We start from the raw sequence: 20,364 nt of genomic DNA on the forward strand, positions 1-20,364 counted from the left end.
ATGACACGTGTTTCGGCATTACCCTTTGCCTTTCTCAAATCCAGGCATTTCTGTGACAAAAAATAATAAAATAATGATAAAATAAATACAAAAAATAGAAAGTAATCAAATTGAATTTAAAAATAATTTTATATTTTTTCCCTTGTTCAAAAGTGTGAAAAAGTAAATACATGTAGTGAAAAACATACAGAAATTCTTGTGCCTCCTAAGAATTCTTGAATGTAACGTTGTACCAATTTGTGCAGCAGAAACCTACAGATAAAGCATGCGTTAGGATGGGGACCCCAAGAAAGGTGAAAGCAAAACCAAAAAAGTTTTCATAAGCAAATCAGGCTTGGTCCCAGCCCAAGAGGGGCAGCCCAGCTGTGGGTCCACTTATAATGTTAGAACCCAAATTCATATTAATTTTGTTTTTCACTTCAATGGAAAAGCAATGCTGCCATTTGTCATACCAGGCGATCCTACATACATGTTACTACAGAAATGAAAGGCATAATTCAGGGGTATGTAAAAAAGAAACCTTTTATTTTTTGAAGAGGGTTTAACATCAACATGCAGGTACAGCATGAATAAAAAGTATTGCACTGCTAGTATGTGGCAAAGGTTCAAGTTTCTAAAAACACAGTTTATCTCACACTTTAATCGCCTTCCCCCAGGCACAGAGTAAATGATGTGTTTGTAGCCTGGCAAAAGGAAAGAAAAGCTCTCATCCACCCACTGCTCCCCAAGATATGTCGCAGCCTGAAAGCACACAACCATCCACACACATACAAGGTTTCGAAAAAATCAGTCTATCCATCCAGAAAGCTAAAATCAAAGGAGAGCCATGAACACGTTCCTCTCTCCAAATGAACAGAAATAAAAACCCATAAATCACACATTGTCAACAAGACATGAAGAGCACAGGACACTGTTTTCACCCATCACTACAGGTACAATTGCACGGCACGAGTCTCCCCATTGCTTGAGGCCACCTGATGGAGAGAAATCACAGGGCAGTGACTGGCCAGTCCTAGATGTAATCCTGGGTCTTAAGCTGACAAATGTAAGACCACCTCTGGGTATTCAAACTTTAATTCCCAGGATGCAGACCCACCTTTTCAATTGTTCAGCTAAATAAAACGTAGGCCATGTCTCAACCCTTAATTGAAATGCATTAGACACAAATAATGTTCGAAGCATGACAGAGTGCTCATTGAATTTGACTGAAAAAAAGATTGGTTGACCTTTAAACTTTGTAGCCTTTAATAAACTACGAAATGCTGCACTGCAATTCTAAGTATGCATTGGATTGGCACCTTAAAAGGTACTACTGAACGCTTCACAAAACCGGTCACATGATGTTTTTTCAGGTTCCTGGGGCTTGCAGTTCGAGTCCATATCCCAAAATACCCTAGGAATGGGATCAATAAAACACAGACAGTTGCCAGATACCATGAAAACCCCATGTGGCTTAATTACCATGCAACAGAGGTAGCAGACTTCTCCTAGTGGTGCAAACTGTCCGTTCCCAAGGCTATTTGCAATTTTACAACACACCTTTCAAAAAATAAAAATGAAGACAATCAAACATAACACCCAAGCACCCAGAAGGAATGCACTGATTTCATATCGCAAGGGGTTGCTCCCTCAAACTAACAGAAACAAAAATAAAATATTAACCAATATTTGGATAAACAAAATAATTTGGAAAAGCAACAGGCTCCACTGTGAATGATATAACTGGATACAAACACAGATTGTGGGAAGGAGCCGTAGCAAAGTGCCCTTAATCTTCATTCTGTATTCTCCCCCAAAAGAATGTACTGCACAATGCCCTACGCAGCTGGGTCACTTGCCATTTCGGTGGAAGCTCCCACGACCTCCCTTGTGCTAATTAATTTTTGAGAAGATGTTGTAGATTGCCACATCACCGCTCACCAATGTTTTAACAATGATGGGGTTTTTAACACAAAAAGGGTAGTAGCTCCCTCCAAATGTACCTGTGTCAACATATTATGGACACTAAAAGATCCTGTTCTTAGCAGCATCAACGATGCCCCAGTGGCCTGCTCTGACTACTTCATCTTCTATGCCTCTTGCTTCCAAACTGGTCTGGTCTGCTCTCATGTTCCCTGGGCACTCAGATGCATGTTCTCACTCTTCCATCTCCTGGCAGCCCAATGCCTCCCTTCTCTGGGCTCTCAACTGTATGAAATCCACCTCCTTTGGTACCTATCTAGGCTGCTCTCTCCATCCATTCACCCTCGCTTGCCTTCTCTCCCCCAGTGCAGACTCACAGCTTTCTACTATGCACCTGCTTTGGCACCGAGCAGGCTTTTCTCCCAGACATCTGATTCCGAGACCTCACTGAAGACTTTTCAGTAGGGACTAGAGTCCTGCTATCTCTCATGAGATGGTTATCTTTTCCTTATTGGACTCGACTGCCTGCAGTGTCATTCTGCATGTCTCTGTGGGGTAGCCATTTCAGAACCCTGGCTGCAAGAGCCCTTCACCTTGGTTCCTAGTTGACGTTGACCATTCCCATATGCCTCTGACACGATTGCCTTCTTTTCTGGTCCGATCTGGATGCGTCTGTACTCATTGCGCTTCAGAAAATAGCTGATTTTTGCACCGATTCCTTATACTTCAGCAGGCTCTTTATGTCCCATCTGAAGATTCTGCATCTCCTTTGCCTTCAAGTCCTATCTTACCTTTTCAAAAACAAAACACGATTGCACTAGTGAGGTATAAAAGTGTCTAGAGCAGACACAAGAGCAGACTATCAAGTTTAGAGGAGATCAAGACAGCATCAAAGCTGGTAGAGAGTTGTACAAACTTGATGGGTCAGGCGGTCTCCATCTGCTGCCAATTTCATGCCTCTATCACTTGATTTCTTCCTAAAATTGTATTGGTGTATCAGCTGGTATTCTACGGTCAATCGTTTTCCTGCCTCATTATAATATATTTTAATGGACCACTAGTAGTACCTTGGAAACCATTCATACGGACCCCTTGCAGCCTACACAAGGTAGTGTGCTGATAAGAATAGAAGGTAGGTATGAAACCTAATGGCCACCAGAATGGGTTTAGGATTCATGTGAATCAAAGGGTGAATGGTTATAAGCTTTAAGAAAAGGGCATTCACTTTGATATCACTTCAAGCTAATGTAGAGCCTGTCCACTTCCTTGGCTGCAAACAGAAAACAATCTACAGCACCTATTGTTTTCATCCACAGAGGCCATCATTGTTGCACTTTGTAGGTGCTAACAAGTTGCTGCAGCATTTTTTTTATAGCTAACAAAAAAGGTGTACCTTAAATCGGGAAATTGCTCTCCAAAGCACCCCCCCAAACCACACACACACACACACACACACACACACATCACCCCCCTGCCCCCCGATGGATGTCCATGGTAACAAAAGCAGCAAGTTGGTCCATCACTTAAACCCAAGCGGTCGAAATGAGTTTTAGGGCGAGAAATGCTTACAATAGAGAAGCAGTCTATCGGAGTTCACTTTACAAAAAAGGGCTGTGGTTGAGAGAGGCAGATTGAACATGATATAAAACATGAGCACCTGTAGACATATAGCATTAATGCAGAACTCCCATAAGGCTTCTCTGGCTCAGTGGAAAAGGTCTTCCTTTGAAGAAAGCGGAGACATGCTTGCAGGTAAAGGTCCACTGCGTTTTGAGACCACACAGAAAAAACAAATGAATAAGCGCCATGGGACAACAGCTTGAACCAAGCAGGTGTCCCCCTTCTAATCATAGACTACCTACCACACTGGAAACTTAGCATATTACAATGCGGTTGCAATGCCAAATTTACTTCACAATATATGGATTGCCACTGCTTTGGTTTTGTCTGGACATACCTTTCAAGTAGTTCAGGGCAAGCACTAAAGTGGCTGTGAGGTTTGCTTTTCATCCCATCCAGAAAGAACACATATTTATGAAGAGTTTGACATGTGCAGGATACTACGCAGAACTAGCACACCTACAATATCACACGAGCAAACCTGGCCAGGAGAATATTCCTCATACTGGGCTGTCATTCAATCTTGAGTGTAAACCACTGAATTCAGTAAGCACTAAGGGAGCACCAGGTGTATTTGGTATATCTCAAGCAGGAGCCTGTAGGGATTGCAAAGGGGTAAGTCAAATAGTAGGGAGAAACACTGCAGCATTGGCATTCAGCCCATTGCTGGTATCACACAGGATGCACCTCTTAAATGCAATAGCAAAGAAGAACTTTGTTGGTAAACCCTGCTAATGCGGTTTCTAGCCACGGTCTGTTTAATTGAGTTGTGGGTGAATTCCTGAATCTAACATTTGTAACGCAAACATTTGCATTGGCTTTTAAATTTCCAAGTTAATTAGAAAAAAAAGAAGATGAAATTATTATAATTTGAAAACTCATGGTACAAGTCAATTTACCAGGTCTCCTCCCACTCACCCCGTGCTGGATACCAGTGGGTATGTAGGAAAGCATTTCACAAAAAGTGTCCTTGCACTTTGAAAGAGGACGGCTAAACAAAAAAGTATGCTTTTCCACAGAGCCTAATTTGTTTAATATAAGTTCCCTAAAGTCTCTGGACGTCAAGACAAGTGCTGCCTTTCATTTATCCCTCTTTGACCATTCCAATTTTGACAAATCAGTTGACTTTTTTATCCTGCCGTTTTGATACCCGAGTATTTTTATGCAAACTTACACAGGTATTCAGACTTCTTTATCCAAATCTTTACTGTCATGAAGCGTCAATATTGAACCCCATTTAAACAAGAAGACTGTTTATCTTATTCACCATGTCCCGGTGCCTAAGAAGCCACACAATACTGCAGCAGTCTCTACGATTGCGTCCAAGCCATCTGCTGTGTTACCCAATGCTACCAACATCCTGAAATCTTTTAAAAAAACAGCATCTCTAGTGGGTCTATAGAAGGTATTCTAACATTCAGAAGCAGATGTGTGTGGTCTCTGCTTTGCAGTGGGGTTCTCTTCCCAGATGGGAGGGTTCTCCAAAAACCTTAAACATGAAGGGTCCGCAGACAACGCCCAGCTTTAAATGTGTTAAAACGATGAAACTGCCTTTTCTACTGTTCCATGCCACTTATTGTAGGCAAAGGCATCAAAAAACAACACCTAATCGTTGCATTGGCATGTTTTCTTAAAATACCATACATAGGCTCTTATTTGTCCGTTAAACATTTCAGGGCAAAGTGATACCTAATGTAAACATGTTGGGCACAACTTTCTTACCTCAAGAGCCCATTATCTCTGGCCAAGAGTAGAAGGTTGTCCAACAAAACATGTCCCATCGATCTATGGCAATAAAAGGAAATGCAGGCAAGGTGGCCTCATTGTTCTGGAAGGATGAGGAATCTGAGTGTGCATAATGTGTTCACAAAAAAATCCTACTTAATGTCCTAGTAACAATCTTGAAATCAAAGTCTACGTTTTGCACAAATCCTTTGAAATGACAATCCTGTACACATTCTCTCTTTCTCATGAACAACAATTAAAAAGCATCCAAGAAGTTCCCATTAAGTGAAACTCTAAATGGCCACCACCTTTACCTAGATAGATGCAACTGACCAATGCCCGGTTAATGCCAGGCTGAACAAGCCAGCAACCAACTAGGAACAAAGAACATGGGACATTCCAATCTGGCACATTTTTTCTTTTTAACAAGAAACTATTTTTAATATTGCTGCTTGTGCTTCGTGCTGTCCATGGCTTAAAGCCGCATATCGACCAAAACCTTTCTGCCCTTGACCAAACCAGTACATATAATCCAGGCACTGAAATTCTCAGAGTTGGATGGTCTCTATGAAGGAAAATATAGATTCTTACATTTGTCACAACTTGTACCTACATTGCCCCTTCCACCAGGAGACAAACGTAAAACACAATATCTGGTGCAATCTGTCCATAGGAACATATGCAGGCCAGCCAGGTACATTCAGAGCAGAATCTATTCTGGAAAGGTGCTATATTGGAGAGGATTTGTTTGTGAATACATAAATGGCAGCAAGGATAAAAGAAAGGCACCCGTCTGGGATTAAAAACACAATTAAGAATGAAGGAGAAATAAAGAAAGCTAAAAAAAAACAGCCTGCTTTAAAGATCGGGTAGGAAGATATTATGTATGAGGTGGGTTCCAGGGATTTAGGCAGGTAGTAACACACTGATACCTTGACTGATTGGAGAATACTACAGATCGACTAAGAAATGGAGAATTCAGGGGCCGACAATTTGTAGAAACAAAGGTTTATGACAAATGCATAGGTATCTGGCTTTCCAAAGCTGCTGTCAATTTACAAAACTGTGCCCCACTTTGTACCCACCACTACAGTCAAGAACACCTACAAGAGAATTGCTTAGAGGACACCCAAAACTGAAGGGCCTAACGAGGTTCTTAACGTAATGAGCTGCATTTTCTTTTCTGACTGCCATCACTTATTCTGAGCTAGAGTTAATATGCATTTCTATAGCATGGAAGGAATTAAATCCTTTGGGGTAGCGGTGGTAGCCTAGGTTTCTAGCCTGCACCTCCTGTCAATATACCCCAGGCAGAATCCTGCATAGCTCCTGCCAGTTCAAGGCTTAAAAGTAGATTTTGTAAATGCTATACCCCGGGCAGGAGATTTGAAGCACAGCATGCATATCCCCCAACCAACGGTGCACAGGACTGGCAAGCCTTGTAATGTAGATTTCATGAGAGAATTTAGATGTGACAGGAATCAATTTTTTCACAAAGTGGGTTCCAACATCATCAAGGAAGACAACGGTTACAAGAGGATTTATGAAATCTTACATTTTTTGCCAGCATTTGAACTTGCACTTTCCCATTGCCTGTTTTACTTATACACTCTCCAACAACAGTGATGACAATGTCAGTAGAAAAATTGGAAAATGCCAAGATTAAAAACATGAATAAAAATGTTATTGTTCATGGGATGTCCTATCAGCTTGGTAAATTGTGTGCAGCATATAAATGGACACGCAAAGCAAAGTGCTCGTCAAACTACAGTTCTCTGCCATCCAAAGCTCGTAGGCGAAGTAAGATGGACACAGTTTCCGAAACGGCCAGGGAGGTAGTTAGCCAGCATGGATCACAGAAGTGTCCCAAAGTTCCCCAACTGCAGCCAGTGTGGACATTCTACCAGAACAAGCTGTCTGCATTCCCAAGTAGATTCCTCTTTATCCATTTTCCTCAAACCTTCAGTGGTGGCAACATCACAAATATGTACATGGATGGTTAGAGAGGATTTTGTTCATCATTTTATCAATTAAAAATGTGAATGTGGAGCAATGACAGAATTACGCAATAACATTAACTTGCACGCCTGGATAATGCAGCGGGCACATGTGGCGAAGAAGCATTTACATTCACCCACTGAGGAGGCCTATTACGATTCGCTTTTTCTGTGGTATGTTTTACAGATAATGTAAGCCTTGATAACAGAGTTGTTACTTGCTGGTTGCTGCAAGGAAGAACAGTACTGGTCCTTTAGTCTTGCTGAATAATTCGCTTCCACTGAAAATGCACTACTCTCTCCATAGCGGCACGGTACACAGCAGAAGGCCTGAATGGTGGAAGAGTGGAAGTTACCAAATCAACTTCTCACCTGCATGAGGGAGACTACATACATTGGGGTGATGACATATATATATTGTTCCCATTTTTCCCAAGAGAACTGGCAGACAGCACTCATGAGTGAGACAAATACGTTGGAGACATGCAAGGTTGCTGGGAAGGAAATGCCCATGAGAGACAAAAGGCTGTAAGAGGGTAGACGCAGCTTGCAATTGTATTCGGATTAAATAGCAGGGAGTAGGGGCAAGAACCAGATGAAATGCAGGGACATCTGACAAAGGAGTTTGAAATTAGTCACATTTCTGGCTGAACTGAGAAGAGGACGCCACATCCACTGGATATATTGATTGGATTGTCAGGGATATTACAAGTATACCGGCAGCCATGACACACAATGCCCATTGGGACCATCAAGGAGTGATATGGGGCTTTATCTGTCTTGCAGCATCAAAACATACTCCAACCTGGTGGAACAGTCTGCCAGAAAGAGCATTTTTCAGGGCAGTACTAGGGCTCAATCGCCTTCTTCAAGAGAAGGGATTGGCAACTAATGCTCAGGTGACGGGTCATTCAATCAAAATACACAGATCATTCGACATGAAGAGATTCTTGAGCCATTGTTAGATTTTGCAAATTTGAGTGCTGGCACTTAAAAGCAACATTCTCCCACTATCAAATGTCGGGGAGTGAAAACTACAGGAATGGCATTGCCACCCTTTACATTGCAGCAGTGGACATTATGGCAAATGCAGCATCTTAACATTTAATAAGAACATAATCAACAGGGTGATTGAGAAATAAAGAACATCTTAGATGAGGGAGGACAAGTAAGGGATTCAAATACAAAGAATAATGGTCTGACTAATCATAGAGACTCTGGATTCGATTATTTGTCTATTGGTGAGAGGGGAGGTAAAACATACTATAAACTAGAGAGGATGGAGCAATCAATTTGAAATCTACTTAAGTGTTCTAGCATACAGCTTTTGATATCACAGACCACGGTACACCACAAATTTGCACTTTAATAAGTCTCTTGTCAGAATAACACATGGTTAAAATTTTGCTTAGAGCTGGCCACTCCCAATGTCCTCAAAGGTAGAGCTGATCGGGAATTATGCACCTTTACCGAATGGCAAATATGCAAAAGTGCTGTGAACACTTATTTTCATCTGCATGCCCGTTGACTGCCGAAAGAGCAATCAATAATTTTCGACATGGAAGAACAGTTCAAAGATATAGCTGTATATAGTAAAATGGGAGTTCAAAGCCTGACCAACGAGGGAGAAAAGGGCTCTTTAAGGATCTTTTGGATTTTGAGCACAAATGCACTAGGCCTAATCGGTACGCAAAAAGGTGAGGGTAAGAGTACATTTTGAGGGAAAAAGGCAAATTAGCCCTTACCCACAGACATCTCCTTGACATTAACATCCCTACCCAAACTCTTGAAATTCAATGAACCATAGTTAACAGAATAGGGGATGAAGAACAGTTAAGAAGCATCTCAGCAGTAAGGTTATGAATGAGGACAGCAAATGTAGTAGCTAGGCAATATAGTAGGAATCTATGGGTTACACACTGTAGCCTTTAAACATATGGTGTATTCCAAGAAGAAATGTGGACAAAGGGAAACCAGCCATTTATACCAACGGTTTGTTTTCAATTTCAAATTATAGTTGGTTATTTTATCTGTTTAGATGGCCAAAGACTGGAATCGACTATCACGGGAGTCAAGGCACTTGACAATCCTGACAAACCTCACAATAAAGACCATGGTTAACAATGGGATGAGGATGTCTGAGAAGGGCCTATGAAGGAGGGGTTTATAAATGTTTTCCTTTAAAAGGTTTGTTTGCCAGTCAAATTGGCAAAATGTTTAATAACAGATTCTACTAAGAAGAGCAAGAATGATTAACTTTTTACATAAGGTGTCCATCTCCTAATTTCCAAAGGGCATAAGCTGAAAGCAATGCGGCATATGTGTGTGAAAGAAGAGGGCAGGTGTCGGGAACTGGATGGGTTACTGAATTCAGTGGGTAACTAGGCATTCACACAAATGAAACACAAAGCACACACACACAACATATCTAGCTTGCCTTTAAGATACCCTGTTCCATATGTACATTGAACACATTTAAAAAAAAAAAAATACAGACTGTCAGGGAAACAAGGCAAGAAGCAGCATGGACACACAAAACCAAGGGGAAGATGTCCACAGGCGTTTTATCATTTCTGTTATAGTGTTGAACATGCAGTCTGTGGGTCTGAACCCAAATACTTGTCCATGAAACTATGTGGTTCTGCTATGTCTTTTTTAGTAAGACTGCCTGTGTCAACATACAGTCCGATTTTGCCAGGATCCCAGTCTCTTTCACTTCCCCCTGTGCCATATCCTCTTTCCAAAGGGACACGCTGTCCTCTAAAAGCAGGGGAGTCTGTAAGGTCTGTCTGCCTTGGGCATGTGCGAAATCCTTGGTTGGCGACAATTCTCTCAAAGAGGTGTTGGATGGCTTTGAAAGGCTAAAACACAATTCATTTTTAGCTGTCATGGGACAGCTCGACTCCCACAGGCTCGCTGGCTTTGCAGGCTCACAGCAAGATGAAAATCTTTGTACAGGACTACCAGAGAGAGTAGTGTTAGTGTTATCTGGACCTAATTCAACCTGAGAAGATTCTGACCTGCTTGGCTTTGAATCTCCTCCTCGGTTACTGGATCCATCATCCTGTGGTGGCTCCTGCACCTTGTGTGAAGTCTCTTTCACAATTGGCACAATTACCTTGACAAGGCTCTGTGCACAATTAGCCAGCTCAGAGGTCAGGGGAATTTTATCACAAAGCAAAGTGGGAGATGAGATGGCAGTGCTTGTAGATACCTTTTTAGAGTCTACTTTATCTTTGCTTTTCAAAGTGCTTTCTGCATGCAATATAGTTTGATGTTTTTGAGGACAGGAGGTAATATCTGTGAGGCTTCTTGGAGAAGTATATTGTGACACATGTGCCAGACACTGTGTTCTGCAATTTTGATCGGAGGGGAGAGGATTTTGAATTGCATCTGTCACCGGGTGGTCTGTGTTTCTCCTCACCGATGAATTGTTTTTAAAGTCCACTGGTGAGGATGACGATGCAGGTTGAAGAAAATGAGCCACTGAGTGTGTTGCATTATGCATCTGGACATCTTCATCTGCAATGGGCCTTTTGGGGTCACCTGGTTCATGGGCCAACCCAACATGGTCAGTTTGCACAATTTGGGCTACTTTTGGGGACTTGGGATTCTGAAGGTCGTGTGAGTGCACCACACCTATCTGGGCACACACATTTTCCCTTAACAATATTGTGATTGCACAAGGGTCTTCCTTTTTTTGTACTACTGGGTGACTGCTTTCTGAAAGTATGTGCTCTTTTGCTACTCCTTCTGAACATGAAGTCAGTACAAAATGGTCAGTCTGGCGTGAAGAAACTGGAGGAAGTTTGTGATTCGTCGACTGGCCTGAGTGCAAAGGCAATGCATTAATTTCCAATCGTTCATTTGCTATCTTTTGCAAGCCACTGTTGCTAGCTTTGTCAATGGACAAAAACAGACTATCATCTAGGCTACTTTTGTTTTCTAATTTACAAGGTGGTTTGGTATCTTCGTTGAAGCCAGAATCGGACCCCTGGTCCACCTTGAAAGAGGACTTGTCAAGCCTTCTCCCATCTTGGCTGTCTTCCGAGCAATCATCAGTTTCATCTTCAGAGGAATTCACCTCTCGGATCGCCTCTTGCTTTTGCAGCGACTCTCTTCTTTCGACCCGGTCCTGACGGATTGCCCCCAGTTTCCGAGAAGACTGCTTTGGCAGGGCTGCTTTTTCAGCCAGCTCCATCTTGCTTCCAGTGGTTTCGTTCGCAGACTCCTGCAGGCTTTGTAAACTCGGGTCCCTCTGCAACATCTCTTTCTTGAACTCGGAGTGGGAGATGTCCAAACTATGCTTGCGTGCAGTCGCATGTTTCTTCTCAGATGATGTAAGAGAGGAAGCTAATTTCTCAGCCGACTGGACCCTCTTTAGCAACGGAGACCTTGGTGGCTCAGCATTTTTTGGCCTGGAAATCTGTCTTGCCAGTGGCGGGGACGAGTGTAGCTTGATTGGAAAGGATTGCATGAGGGCGCAACTGCTCAGCGAGTGTCCAGGTAAAGGGGAAGGAGACCGTGGAGGGGAGGTAGACTGTGGCGTTGGTGATGGAGTGTGAGCCAATGGTGACAGAGGTATGTTGCCTGCTGATTTTCGCCTGGGAGATCTATACTGTCTCTGTAGTTTCGGTGCAAGGCCATGCAAAGAGCTGGGGCGGATGTGACCGGAGCTGGCAGGAGAGTTCGGCACACTGGAACTAGGAGAGCTGCTTTGTGAAGAATTTCCACCTGCTAAAGAAAAACATATAGATTGTGTTAGTATTGTACACTAATATCTCAATTTGTTTAGTCTTTACAAGTGACATGAGGCTCATACGTGCAAACTGTTATGAGCAATCTGATCCCTTTCATGTTATAGGGAGATTGTAAAGGTAGCATGTGAACCTAGAACAGACGTCAAACTGCAATACTCCTTTAAAAGTAATGTTTCCCTTTTGCAATATAAATATGGTCTAAAAAGGATTTACACGATTGGCATACAAGTAGCGTTTCTTCAAAGAGACAGGGTAAAGTTTGAAACATTTCTGAATGCCCTTCTTAGCACCGCTTAGCCTACTTGCATGCCCTAACCGATATCAGAGTGAAGGCAGTAGCGTTGATGATCCCTCACAATTTACTATGCTTGATAGGGCTGATGGAAATTGTAGTCCTAAGCAACTAGATAGCGATGGCAAATCAAGGTAGTGGTGGCATTATGCTGTTGGTCCTACCGCTGATGTATGCGTCCTTGGAAATAATGATGGTAATGTGATTATATGGTGGACACGACATCCAATACTAACAGAATTTTGGATGAAACGACTTCCTATAAAGTATAAGTCATCAGCTGATACAGCGGATTGTTCATGGATACAAACAGCTGATATTACGATCAGGGCATTGTTGCATGACACTATTTGTTGTAACCTTTGTGCATCAGTTCAAGAGGCGGTACAACACAATGAACAAATTATTTACCTCTCCGTAATGTTCTTTCTGATGGATGTTCCTGCCACGGATTCCTAATCTATTGCATACATATCCCAGTGCAGCTGTTCTTCAGAAACCTTTATGCCACCAGGGAGCGGCTAGCATTGAGGTCCTGCACCTCCATGCGTCCGCACCAGAAGTGACGTCGGGATCAGTATAAGTAACTGTGCTGTATCCCAAGACCTCTGTTCCACCCTTTTTCATAGCACTCTGATGCTGAGCGGGTCGTGGAACCCATGGTGTACTAGTTTCCCACAAGAGGGGTAATGTTGGGAGGGCGACGAGGAATCTGTGTCAGGAACATCAATCAGTAAGAACTTTACCGACAGTCTATGATAGACCCCCAAAGCAGTATGTAACCTGGAGGAGGGAAGAAGCAAGGACACCACTTAAATCAAAAAACTCAGGAGAACTGTCCTACTAAAACGGGAATCTAAGCAATAATGCTTAACAAACGTGTGCAAAAATGCATGCGTCGCAGCAGGACAGGGACTCCCCTTTGCAGGGCAGAGGTGGCGGCCACTCCTCTGGTAGAATGAGCTCTGATACCCTCAGGCACACCCTTTCCAGCCGAGTCGCAGCATTCTGAAATGCAGAGAATGATCCACCTGGACAGGGTCTGTTTGGTCACTGCCCTGCCAGCACAAGCACCAGTGTAACCAATGAAAAAGCTGGTAATCTTTTCTTGTCTCTCTAGTACAGGAGATGCAGAACTTACTGAGTCCAGTCGATTAAATCGTTCCTCTGCCTTTGAAGGGTGAGGCATGGGGAAGAATACCGGAAGATAGCTCTTCTGAGAGAGATGAAATTCCGAGACCGCATTTGGCAGGAAGGAGGGTCTCACTCTCAAAGTCACCTTCTCTTTGGAAAAAACAAATAAGGAGGTAAAACACATAACGCGTGGAGCTCACTCACCCGTCTCGCAGAAGTTATGGTAACCAGGAAAATCACCTTAAGGTTGAGTAATCTAACTGCAGGAATGAAGGGGTTGAAATGATAGCGCCCATCAGAAATGTCAAAACTAAATTCAAATCCCATACCAGAACCGCAAACTGGCAGGGAGGAAACTGGTTACGCAAACCCTGCAAGAACCTCATAACAGTGGAGGATAAGGCTGCAGAAGTAAGACTGACTCGGAGGGGTCATGGTGTTGGCTATACATTTTTATTCAAAGGTGCAAAAGGAAAAGAAAACCCTAACTCGCACCAACTCTAACAGGGGTTTCCCTGATTCAACGAAAATAAATAGTGTCAGAATGTCCGAAGTAAACATCCCACTATCCAGTGTCAACATCCTAACTCTGTCCCTTACACACTAAGCAAACTAAATAAAAGATGTCGTCTTTATCCAAAGGGGTGCCTCCATTCCCCTGGACAAAAGGACGTTCTTGACAAATTCTCTAACTATAGCCACTACTTGGCTGTCAGAGAAATGTATTTCTTTTGCCAGCCTTCCTCAGGCTTACAAATTAGTTATTTGGGGTCCCAGATCCTGATTGGTACCTTTGGTTTACCCTCGCCAGCTACTGCAATGTAGCAGAACAGCCTGGATACGCTTTTCAAGCAGCCCTGTGTCTTTGACCATTGGGTGCAGACCTGGTTCCCTCTTCAGCATGTGATGCACTGTAGAGGCTTTGCCTGTATGCTCCCTCCAACCTGAATTGGTTCCTGGCCCTTGGGTGCAGACCTGTACCCCCTCACCAAGTGATTCACTGTTAAAGTGTTGCCTGGATGCTCTCTCCAAACTGTAGACCTGGTTCACTCTCCTGCCAAGCCTTTGTACAATTCCATGTATGATATGGGTGTGTAACGCTCAACTGGTATCCACGGGGACATCACTCAGCCTGTCTGGCCTCTTACGACCTCGAACCCTTCCCTGGAGTCTACCCGACTGGAGACTGGGCCTGAAACCCAGGATTGGTAGATGTTAACGCCCTATTGTCTCTTTGTGCTTGAACCCCTTCTCCCCGGGGTCCAAACCTTCCCTTTGATCCACAGCTCACCTTGTTTTCTTGGAAAGTGTGCTTTCCGTCCTGCTTTCAGCGCAGGGGAGTGTTGATTGATGCGGGCTTGTTGCTGCCTAGTTACTTCACTGGCAAGAGTCCGACAGGTAAGTATAATGAGTCTTTTGAACAGTTCTCTATCTTCGTTCCTTTCCTTCCTTAGATGATGGCCAGCGTCCCGGGATGGCGACGTGCTGCTGAGATGAGTAGTGCTGAAGGTGAGTAAGAGCGCGATGCGCGATGCAACCCTTTCGTATTTGTATTGAACAACAGAGTTATTTTTCTGTCTCTTTTAGGTGCCCCGACGTTTTCAGCATGGATGCCGGTTATGAAGAAGAAATTCGGTGAGTAAGCGCGGTATGCGGCGCCTCTAGATGTTTCCACACTAACCTGGAGTGTCTTTTCACTCTTGCAGATGGATGAGAAGTTCCGGAGACAGAGTTCCCCCAGAGCGGCTGGGATTCAGGTAAGCGTTTGAAGCTCGTACAGTCTTTAAAATAAGCGAAGATTTGCTGAATGCTTACTAATGCCTTTTTTCTGTTCTTTTCCCTTAGGAAGCAGCTTGCCGGGATGGGAATGACACCGCCGAAGATGTCCGCAGAACAGAAGGAGCGATGAATGACGGGCAGAAGCGCCGCAAGGTAAGGCTGTTCCTAATGGTGTTCTTGTTCTTGCAGGAGCTGAGCGCAGAAGAAAGATGCAGACCTACTGGAGACCGATCCGAACACAGTGAGTGTCACGCTGCAGGTGCAGAAAACACAAAGCATGTTTCTCAGCCTGGGCGTGGCTTAAATAGTCTCTAGGTATCACAAGTGTCTCTGGGCTGAACCCCACCCAAAAGACTAGACTGCACATGCAGTTCTGGGAACCGAAATATGTGGGGGCATCCATCTTGTCCCCATCAATGCACTACAAGTCCAATCCCCAATGTTCTCCGATGCACTACAAGTCCAATCCCCAATGTTCTCCGATGGGAGTGAGTCTGGTGCCACAAGCGCCAAGTCTTACTCCAAGTGGGTCTTTGGAGGGATGAAGACGCCCTTGAGGGCCATGTAGGTGATCGTGGCCCAACTCCAGCCTGACATCATGGAGGGCTGGGGACATGAGGGGCAGGAATCATGACAGGGTGTAAGTCCCAGACTCGCATATCCAGCTGTATTCTCGCTTTCTGTAGACTTGGTTTACTCTTCTGCAAAGCCTTAGCACAAGCTCATGTACGATTTGGATGTGAGTCCCAGACTCGCCTTTCCCGGCTGTGCAACGACCTCCTTGAGGTTTCAGGGACCATGTGGTTTCTTGCATACTTTGTGTTATGGCTTACGCGAGTGCTGGATCCCTTGAGGCACCTGGACTTGGTTGCGGTACTCCAGTAACTTTCTGGAACTTCCTTTCCACTGCAGCGGCTCCGCAAGTTTATTCTGCTTTGGGATGGCGTGCTGGTTTGCTTTCCTGGTTCTCCGGTCTCTGGAACACCTGGATTCATGGCCTGCTTCTGGGCTGCGTGGTCCTCACATCTTGGACCGGCCCGGACACACTCGCCTCCTGCAAGGTCGTCCCAGTCAGTGTCTGACTGCATGTCCGGCTTGCCTTGGTTCTTGCGGTTTCTCTTGGGAGGGCTTGACAATCTGTCAAGTCCTTTGATTGGCACAAGTAACATAAAAACCAACACTGTTCCTAAACCACTAGACTGGTCGTTTGAATGCGTACTCTGCCTTACTCCGCATTCCCTCCTCGTCTCAGTACTAGGTGAGTATTGAGAGGTAATTCACTATTACTTCTCCTCCTCCCAGTACTCTCTAGTTGAATTGCCTCAGCAAATTGGATAGGGTAGGGTGTAAGTGTAAAGAGGAATGAGGAGAGAAAGGAAAGGCAGGGCGACTCTGGAAAGAGGCACAGGGTCATGTGCTGGGTGGGAATACCACATTCTCTCGATGTGGTCATCACTGGTCCCAAAGGGAGTTTCCCCTCCCATGAGATCCACCTGCTAGGTAACACCCCCAGGGAGACTATCGTATACCTGCCTCACCCCTTGGCCACATGGGAAGGGGCCCCCCTTTGAAAGTAGTGACGGCATTATGGGATTCATCACAAGGGATTGTGAAAAATTAGCCCTGTTACAGGGACCGCTTGAACACAGAAATAGCAGAGAGGTAACCCTTTACCTGCCAATCTGCAGACCCACTTGTGCCAAGGAAAGCAGAAAATCCAACACAGGGGACAGAGGATAGGTTTGCGGATCCAGGTAACTCTCCCAGAACCAAATCGAAAGTACAAGTCACCCACAGGCATAGATGGATTTAGGGGCAGGCCTCAGAGCTGAACAGGAGCACATCGATGACTTCATCCAATAAGTCCCACTCCTTGTATCTCAGCCTTTCAATAGCCATGTAGGAATGTTCTGGCAGCTGAGGCTCAGGTGGAGGACCCGTCCCTCCGACTGGGAGAGCAAGTTGTCTCTCAGAAGGTGTCAGGAAGGGCAAACCGACAAGTCCAGCAGTTCCGGATACTATGTTCTCTGGTCCTAGTCCGGTTGAACAGGATCAGCATGGTTCCAAACAGACAGTCTCCTGAGGATGAGCGGAATGACAGGGATCGGTGGGAACGCATAATGGAGGTCTAAAGGCCACTCAACCGTCATGACGTCCCCTAAGGCACCCTGTCGAGGAAATTCCCTGGAGTAGAACAACTTGTACTTCCTGTTGACCCTAGAAGTGAAGACGACCACTTGAGGGGCCCACTAAAGAGAGAGGATCTCTTCCAGAACTTTCCGACAGAGCTTGCACTTGTGGGAGGCTGAGGTCTGTCTGCTCAATGCATCTGCTGTGACGTTCTCCAGAGTCCAGAACCAGTGTCTCATTGTTTCTCTGCACAGAGGCAAGGAGCCCACCCCACCTTGCTTGTTGATGTAGTACAGGGCTACAGTGTTGTCTGTCAGGATTAGAACAGTCTTGCGTTGTACATCAGGGAGGAAAGCAACCAGAGCCAGCCTGAAAGCTCCAGCAAGTTATGTTCCTGAGGCTCCATGGGAGACCGCATGACGCTCACTGTAAGATCTGACAAGTGAGCACACCAACCAGTCAGAGATGCGTCCGTGACCACTGTCACCTGGGCGCAAGGTTGTTGAAACAATGAGCCCTTAAGCAAGTTGTGTTGTTTGGCCCAACACGCTAGATCCAGGGCCACTTGACTCAAGACCTCCAGAAGATCCAACGTCTGGCCCTGAAACTGTGACCATTGGCAACCAAGAAGCCACTGAAGCGATCTCATGTGCAGCCTCGCCTCCAACACCACTAGGATGCAGGAGGCCCAAAAGGCGAAGGAAGGCTGAGGGTCATATTCTTGTCTGCGACTACAAAACATAGACCATCTGAGAAAGGTTTGCCACTTGATCTTCGGGCGGGAAAGCTTTGCCCAGGCAAGTGTCCAAGACTGCTCCAATGAATAAGAGAGTGGGATGGCAGAACCTAAGACTTTTTGAGGTTCAAGGAAAAGCCGAAGTTGTGCAATAAAGTACATGTATGGAGTAGATGCTCTGACCCTAGCTGTGGTGAGCGAGCTTGGGCGAGACAGTCGCCCAGGCAGGGAAAGATGTGAACACCCTCACTCCTGAGTCGAGCCGCTACCACTGCCAGCAGTTTGGTATAAACACTGGATGCCGATGAAAGACCGAACGGCAGGTCCTTGAATTGGTAATGTTTTTGGCCCACCATGAACCTCATGTACTTCCTGTGATTCGGATGAATCGTCACATGGAAGTAATCAACCTGAAGTTCCAGGGAAACCAACCAATCCTGCAGATCGTGTGCTTGCAGGATCTGGCCCAAAGTGATCATATTGAATTTGCCCATGCAAAGGAACACATTCAGTAGCCGCTGATTGAGAATGGGGAGCAAGCCTCCGGTCTTCTTCGGCACCAGAAGTCGGCAGAGTGCCACCCCCTCCTTCGTTCTGTGCTCAGAACCAGTTTGATGGCATTCTGGCACGTCCACCAGGGTTCACACTGATGCAGGGAACAGCCCGCAGTCACTCGCAACCCAACAGAATCTCATTCACTCACACGCTCACACACGACTCCACAGGCAAAGGCAACAGTTCCCTACCAGTACGCTTGGTACTTCAGGCGTTTATCGACCCTCTCTCCTCTGGCAACTGAAATGGAGGTACCCTTTCCTCTGGCGCCGCCATCAGCGCAATCGCCACAGCAAAACGGACTAGGTGTCACGTGACCAGCAGCCGGTATCACGTGACTCTCTTGCACGTCGACCGTGGCTTCCTGGACCTGTCATGTGACTGCTGTTTTGTTTTGTATAAAGCCCGCTGAGAACTCGGAAACAGTGCTTCTCAGCTGCTTATTCAAGTACTGCGTGGCGCTTTGGATTCTACCGGTAATTTTGGAACTTACGACTACGGATTGCTTCTTTTGGATTTGTTTCTGGACTCTGCCCCTGAATTGTTACGTTGCCTTGGACCTTTGGATTGCTTTTCCCCTATTTTGATCCGGACTTTGCTTATGGTTTTCCCTACGGATTCTGCTTCAACGGATACCACGTGGATTGACTCCTGTTGATTCTGGTGTGTGTGTTTCTATGGTTCGCCACTCGATTGGGTCCTACCAGACTGCAACATAACCCGGTCCATTGGTTATCATTTAAGACCCCTTTCACGTCTCCTATCTGGTGCCAAGTCCCCTTTAAACCTTCGTTGCCAGTTCATACACATCCTTAGGTAAGCAGTGTTTATATCACCTGTATATCCAGTTTGTTTCTTTGCACTGCTTGATTACTTGCCTATTGCCTTGCAGCGTTCAAGGGGTCTCTTTGGCAGTTCCCAGTTCCACCTCGACGACCTACCACTCACCTGTTGCCGCAAAGACTCCACAGGCAGTGTTTACATTCTGCCTGTGGGGGACTTGGGGACGGAGGTATCATATAATCTGCACGACCATCAAGGTTACAGAACACATTCTTAGCCAGAAGGATAGGGTTCAGAGAAAGATAGGTGGATCGAGGGTAGTGGTCTGGTGAGCTTTGTAGAAAAGGGAGGCAATACCCCAGTGTTAGGAAAGGTTTTCTAAAGTCCACCTAAGTAAGACTTGATAAGACTATACTTGGGCAATACAGAAACTCTAACTCTTAGTACAGGCCCTGTACCACCCAATATTGAGGTAGTGTGGACAGAGCAGTCAGGCTTATCTTAGGAAGGAGAGTGGGCTACAGGAAGGTACAAAGAACGTGTAGCATATATCTGGTCCAAAGAAACACATATACACTGAAATATGTACAAAAAATCGTTTATTGTATATATACAGGGGCAAAGAGAATTCTTTAGAAAAGTAAGTACTATTATAAGCAATAAACGCAATACTTCTTGTAAGTAACCCACAACGTAAAAGATTTTCTAGGACAACAATATGCAATTCAAGTAAGTAGTCACTTTAAACCACAGACCCAGTACGCCCCATCTTGCATGGAGTATTGGAAAGGGTTAATTCTTATCCCTTTTTGTCTGTGTCTCTTGGAGCAGTGTTTCGCTCTCTTTACATTAAGACTTGGCTAGTGGCAGTGGTAACTACCCTAACTTTTCTACCGTGGTTATCTTATATAACCATGGTATTGTTTTAGGCTATTATATTAGCCTCAAACA

The 20,364-nt window shown here is 44.8% G+C and overlaps 1 protein-coding gene across 11 annotated transcripts in view; it reads right to left on the minus strand.

Annotated features, from left to right (window-relative positions):
• Positions 1-504: 504 nt before the first annotated feature.
• LOC138548762 (microtubule-associated serine/threonine-protein kinase 2-like) overlaps positions 505-20,364 on the minus strand; it is a 2,396,492-nt gene continuing 2,376,632 nt past the window's right edge. For 10 of the 11 annotated variants that reach the window (XM_069642298.1, XM_069642297.1, XM_069642296.1 and 7 more), the window contains one exon: positions 505-11,981. In XM_069642298.1, coding sequence (XP_069498399.1) covers positions 9,889-11,981 — 2,093 coding nt within the window. In that variant the 3' untranslated portion in view covers positions 505-9,888. The remainder of the gene's footprint in view (positions 11,982-20,364) is intronic. The other variant, XM_069642303.1, reaches the window with a different exon arrangement.

Source organism: Ambystoma mexicanum, chromosome 1q, assembly GCF_040938575.1.
Source record: "Ambystoma mexicanum isolate Mex_15411 chromosome 1q, UKY_AmexF1_1, whole genome shotgun sequence".
NCBI classification, from domain to species: domain Eukaryota; kingdom Metazoa; phylum Chordata; class Amphibia; order Caudata; family Ambystomatidae; genus Ambystoma; species Ambystoma mexicanum.